This window comes from Lissotriton helveticus, chromosome 3_1 (genome assembly GCF_964261635.1).
Source record: "Lissotriton helveticus chromosome 3_1, aLisHel1.1, whole genome shotgun sequence".
In the NCBI taxonomy this organism is placed as follows: domain Eukaryota; kingdom Metazoa; phylum Chordata; class Amphibia; order Caudata; family Salamandridae; genus Lissotriton; species Lissotriton helveticus.
The window spans coordinates 450,407,481-450,414,182 of NC_136061.1; the positions used below are offsets into that span (position 1 = coordinate 450,407,481).

The 6,702-nt window shown below is 40.7% G+C and overlaps 1 protein-coding gene across 1 annotated transcript; it reads left to right on the forward strand.

Moving 5' to 3' along the window:
• The first annotated feature begins 1,651 nt into the window (after window positions 1–1,651).
• LOC144824588 (gamma-crystallin-1-like) lies at window positions 1,652–6,321 on the forward strand. Its single transcript, XM_078683641.1, has 3 exons — window positions 1,652–1,666; window positions 3,675–3,917; window positions 5,999–6,321. Exons 1-3 carry the CDS (start codon window positions 1,658–1,660, stop codon window positions 6,269–6,271), a joined length of 525 nt encoding a protein of 174 aa, XP_078539767.1. The 5' UTR covers window positions 1,652–1,657; the 3' UTR covers window positions 6,272–6,321.
• Window positions 6,322–6,702: the final 381 nt, after the last annotated feature.

Below are 6,702 nucleotides of genomic sequence, written 5' to 3' on the forward strand. Positions count from 1 at the left end.
CCATCCCATACACATAATAAACTTAAAAAATAACGTTTAAAATTCCCTACACCTGTTTAAAGCCCAGGGGATGCTTGACCAGGATATCTGATCTGCTCCTAAGCTATAGACTGAATCGCAGCCTTAGATCCACTGAGGAGGAAGGCCTCATGCCGGGCATTTGAAACTGAGTGTCTCATGGTGTAAAATTAATCTGCTGCAGGAGCCTAACTCTGGAGGTCTCAGTCCCCATATCATATGACAGAAATATCATAGGAATCAATCTAATTTTGAATGAAACCTATTCAAAGAAGCTTTCTCGTAAATCCTTCAGCAGTACCCGCCCCAACCAGAGGTTTTGGATCCCTCAATGCGCGTTTGAACCCATCAAGCATTTAAGTTGATTCATCCACATTCAAGAACCTGCCCGAAAAAAGGGCCATATTATCAAGAAAGGGCGATACATTATTGCTGCTTTTATCGACAGGAAACTGCCGCTAAAGCTGCGATAATGTGCTTGATAATATGCCCTTGTGAATTCCCATAGAAGCCCAGGTTCCGGTGTTAACCTGGCCTTCTATGGGAATTCACAAGGGCATATTATCAAGCACATTATCGCCGCTTTAGCGGCAGTTTCCTGCCGATAAGAGCGGCTATAATGTATCGCCCTTTCTTGATTATAGGGCCCAAAGATCTTTGATCGATCATCAATAAGCGAAAGTGGATGGGGTCAGGAACTGCTGCCTAAACTATTATCAGCGTTTGCACTTCAGATTATAATTACCTGAGTAAAGTATAGTTTATGTACTAGTAAAAATATCCTGTAATTTACAGATTATAACATGTTCTTAATTCCTTTATTGAATGCAACTAGGTTTATAGCACATTCCAGCAATGACTAAAAATATAGTATTAAGAATAAACATCTTCGTGAACTAAAATAGGCTGCCATCAGTGATTTGTAAGTGGTACCGTAAAGAGATTTCACGTTCGGAGTTTTGCTTTGATTGATGCGGTACATAAATATTCACGAATTTGCTGCCTAGACAGGTTGTCCCTCAAATGAATGAGGACTGTGCATTTTTAGGCTATTTTAGCTCGTTTTTAAACAAAAAACTACCAATTACACATGAGCAAAGGAGTAATAAAATTCTACTGATATAATTTCACTTTTATTAGGTGTAAATCCAACCACATCCTTCCAAAAGCGGCTAGGACACGGCTCCACTTTTCTCCTGGGGCAAGGCAAGTCAAAAACCGCATGTGAGGAAGACCAAACTACCGTGCTGCATTGATTTATTATTGGTTTGCTTAAACGAAAGCGCCACCACTGTGTTACCTGCAACCCGTGCAATAATGGTCAAGTCCAAAGCTGACACAAATGTTGCCAGCAAATAATGCACACTAGCACTCCTGTCCGGCTCTGTTCTGGACTGCAGGTTTCGTCTGACAATGTCATTGAACCATCACCCCCACCCCCACCCCCATTATGAACACAAACAAAACCAACACATACAAAGTACAAACGTCCTCTAGCACAATTCAGGATGAATAGGGGCCTGCATTCTCCGTAGTGAGCAGAAATGCAAACCCTGTTGAGCTTGCATTCCTGGTGTGAGTGTTTGTGTATATAAAGGCTTCGTCTATGGGTAGAGAGGTATCACATCCAACAGCCAACATGGGAAAGGTAAGACTGAGGCTGTGTGTGTGTGCATGTAAGGAGAATTTAGTATTAAGGGAAACATGTATATGGGGAAACCTGATTATAAAGCACATGTGCCAAGTTTAATTTATTTTTCTACATATTGTGGCTAATAAAACGTAAGTATTAAAAAGGGAGTTTATGTATAAAAAAATAGCACCTCTCCTGGAGCAAATCTGTGATTATGAAAACTCAATTTAATTTACCAAAAATTACTAAAACGTCATTTGGTTTTGAGGCCAACAGTGGCAAATTGAAATATACAGTAAAAATATTATCACCTAATCCACTAAAACGATATATCTTAAAATGCACAGTTAAAAATGAGCCTAATTGTTAAATTCATAATGTCCCGAAAAGGAAATACAAGGTGTAAAATGATTGGGACACATTTGTCTGCTTGTCCATCTGTAAATAGAGTCTTTCATAATCTTTTATAATGTTCAGATTTTGGATTGAAAGAAATTAAAAAGCACAAACATAGTGGGAGGAAAATAAGAACTATGATGGATAAAGCTAAATAGCATACAGCTAGTTTAGAACCGTTAAAGTCACATATCGAATTTTCATATTTGTGTTAGCAAAGGTATAAAAAAAAAGTCATGCGTTCATCATTTTTAGGTTGTACTAGACGAAGATACCTAAATACGAAAAAAACGTAAATTATTCAAAGTAAACATCAAAATGGTTGAGTGAATGAACGTACAGATGAAACAGATACGAAATTAAATAATGTAAGAACAAGAACTCCGAAGGATAGATGAGGGTAAAAGGCAAACATCTCAAAGTGCTTTCGGGCTTGAAACAGTGGTGAAATGCTAATGTTCAGAAAGGGCTTTTCTGGAGTTTATTTCCAAATAGCAGGTCGTCACTGTTTTTGGGAAATGGGCTTTCTGTTTGGTTAGGGTATGTACCTACGCCAGGCAGCAACCACCACTCTCGTCAGGGTAAGGGAGTTACATTTCTAACATTGTTGCTGTTCACAAAAAGTACTGGCAAAACTGGGGCTTTTAACTGCATGTGAGCCGGATCTTTCAGGGTACAACATAAACGAATACAAGGATTACTGAAGAAGTTTGTTGCTTCACCCTGGACTCATGCTCGAGTCGGGCAAAGTGCTCAGAAGGTCTCACGGGCTTTGGTTCTGTAGTAGAGTCAATTGGCAGCCAGTGTGATGGACTGCTGGATAATCTTAATGGTTTATTGAATTCGAGGCCACATTGGCAAGAGTTTTGGTCTACTGGGTTGGTGAGGTACATATATGGGTCTAGTGCTTTCTTTTACTGCATGCCCATGTTAACTTTTGCTAATGATAAAATCAATGCACAAAAGGGAGACATGGTTTAAGGAAATTTACAGCAGAATCATAGCAGCTACTTGTTATTTCCGCAGAGGGCATTTACACACTAGCAGTAGTGCCTAGGAAAACATGTTCTGTCCCTGATTAGCAGGGGGCTGTAAAGAGTTATGGGATTTACCACACCCCATATATCCTATTTCCCTGGGTGAGACACTTACAGGGTGTCATACCTCCTAATCCGAGTTTTCACTTACAGAATCGGTATTTAAAGCACCAGCCAACTCCTATTTTTCATTTTCTCCTAGTATATTTCGTCAGGTTGGACCTGCTGAAATTTGTCAGAGGAAAACAGGAGTCTTGTGATAATTATCACACCACTCAGAACTCTGATCCCTGTGTAAGCATTCTACAGACACTCTTGAGGATTGTGGTGGTGCTCGGTCACTTTGAAGTAGTTGTAATGTATAAGCGGGGTCTATCGCCCCTTATCCTATGGAACTCTAAGTAATATATCATTTCAAAACTAGTGAGGCAGACATGTGCAATATGAACTTAGCTTCATGGTGAAAACTTGGATAAGAACCAGCAAATAACATTCCAATTTTCTGACTGTGAACATCAGTCTTGCCTGATGAACAGAGAGAAATGTGATGCAACTAAGGTTCCAAATCCTACTATCAATTTCTCCTGCAGATCATCTTCTACGAGGACCGTAACTTTGGTGGACGCTGCTATGAGTGCAGCTCTGACTCTGCTGACCTGCACTCTTACTTCAGCCGCTGTAACTCCATCAAAGTACAAAACGGGTGCTGGATGCTGTATGAGCACCCCAACTTTAAAGGGCATCAATACCACTTAAGAAAGGGCGAGTACCCCGATTACCAGCGGTGGAATGGCTACAATGACTCCATCAGGTCTACCCGGATGATCCCAGAAGTAAGTTTAGATTTTATGCCATTACATATATGATTTCTGCAGAAATGCAATTGGTAGATCCTATTTTGAGCGGAAACACTGAGCTGTGATCATATACATTTATCTAGGTAGGGCGCTACTTTATTAACTGTCCAGCACAAAACGCATAGTAAACCCATTTTGTACTTGTTCTTTTATCAGATTAAAGCGGTCTCATAGACCTTCCTTGCCCAAATTTCCCTAGTAAGTGCTATCTACAAAAACCACACCAAATTTCTAAATGAAACTAAATGAGAATTTCTGAACAGAGAATAATGGAGAGGCAAATATATTTTCCAAAGGCACGAGCACATTCCAGTGCATATTGAGAGAATATGTGTCAAGAGCTTGTTACAAAGGTGCAATTCATGTGATAACCTATCTTGCAAAATTGTGCCCTTGATCTATCCATTTGGGATTCCACCTGCCGCACAGTTGAACTAAGCACAGTTATCTTAATGTACTCTGTAGCAAAGAGGGCATCCATATGATATGTAGTTCACATAGTGCTCACATTTACATCATCTAAAATACCAGACTAATGAGTAATTTATTTCTGCACATTTGTGATTGATAATGATAAGTTACTTAATGCATCAAATCTCAAATGAAACTCTTTGTATTCTTCTGCTGACGCTTGCATAACAATAAAAATATTATGTTTTTATGCATTGGAATGAACCAAAATATAAGTGGTCTTGTTTTGTGTGAACCATACAAAATTTAAATGGATATCCCCTTCTACGCTTTTGGAATTTCAACTGAATCAAAGTACCTACCAGGCCCTGACCCAACCTCCTGCAGATGGCCAACCCACACCATGCACAGCCAAAAGCTGTATACAGTGGGGGTTAACAGCAGGGCCTGGAATGCACCATATCCCCAGAGGAGGGGCAACTCCCTGCTGCACACTGCTATGTCTTGCCCCAACCCCTCTGCAGGTGCCCAGCCCCCTCCCCCAAGGCCCTGTGCCCAATTCCTCAGTGGGTGGCCAACTCACTGCCAGTGCGCAGCTTTTTCGGCCCTGCACCCAACCCCTCTGCAGGCACCCAACTCCCTTCAACTGTTTACAGTGTTTGGTTGCACACAGGACCAGAGACAAAACCCCCATGAGCACCCCGAACCCACACACATGGAGTTGACTGCAGAACCTAGCATTAGGCTAGACGCTGCACCCAACCCGCCCCAGGCCCCCACAGATGACCAACCTCAGATCCCACATGGCCTTTGTCAGTGTGCTTCTCCTTCGCCTTATATGTATTATGTTTTTCATCAACCAAAACTATTAGTGATTCATTCATATACCTATAGTATGTTATTTAACTTGTTGATAAACAACTGAATTTGATAACTTTTAAACAATTTCATTCAAAGTATCCGGAACATGTTTCTGAGTCATGAGTCCATTCCATACTCCTCCTAAGTGCATCTGGCCAATGGGGGCTATCAGATGATATGGTGCCATTAATCACGTTCCGCATTATTAGCCTCTCTACTAACATTCTTATCTAGACATATATTCTTGTGTCATTTCCTATTGCATGCTTGAATCCAATTCCATATATAGTGCTTGCGATAGATCCATGTCCCTCCACCTCACCTTATCAATCGTGTGGAGGAGCAACTGATTCCTAAACTCATCAGAGTTCTGTGTAGATTAAGCGAGGAGACATTACAACCAGGTACATTCGCTTATCAGGATGTGTCCATGAAACATGGAAGATAAGGACATGCTGTCCTTGCTTCAGGACTGTTCTGTCTTTTCCACACCAGTTATTAAAACTATTTTATTTTCAGTATGTGGTTTCAATTTTAAATCTTCAGTTAATATGTGTGTCATCCATTTCTATGTACCAGTGTACCCAATGGTAGAGGTAGGGGCTTGGCAGATGCCACATGTGACCTTCAAAGGAGTTTAGACGAGAACGTACAGTAGGGTAATTGGGAGGTAATGAGGATGACACTAACAGAGACATTAGAATAGAACACCAGAAGAAAGAAGCTGTTTCCAAAGTCCAGCAATAGATTTAAAAGTAATTTTCTTGTTCCATTTCTTTCCACAGTATCGGGGTTCATTCAAAATCAGGCTTTATGAGAGAGACAACTTTGGGGGTCAGATGATGGACTTCACAGATGACTGCCCAAATGTTTATGAGCAGTTCAACTTTAATGACATCCACTCCTGCAACGTGCAGGACGGGCACTGGATTTTCTTTGACGAGCCCAATTACAGAGGACGTCAGTACTACCTGAGACCTGGGGAGTACAGGAGATACAGCGACTGGGGAGCCATGAGCCCCAGGGTTGGCTCTTTCAGAAAAGTAGATTATATCTGAACTGCTAAATGCCTCTGTTGTAATTTCATTAAAAAATAATTCATAACATATTTTAATAAAGAAGCGGTCTTTTTTTATGTTTCAAAAAGTATGGTTCTTTGAAATATTTGAAAATATAATTTTTTTTTCTTATATCAGACAATGATTAGGTGAAGTAATTGAAAATCTCCATTTAGGGGTGTCATTAACCCCCCCACATAAGCAGCTCGAGCGGGGAGCAGTGCCTCAGGGGAATTCTGTGTAACACGAAACACCTAAGTTCTCATTTATGGCCTCTTTAACTTAGATTCAAGACTCTTACAACCAACATCTTGCAGTCGAAGGAGGGAGGTTGGAGATATGTAGAGTAGGATGAGAGAGGATGGATGGATGCAGAGACGTCTAGATTGAGAGTTGGATGGAGGTATGGATCGAGAGGGGATTGTATTGTA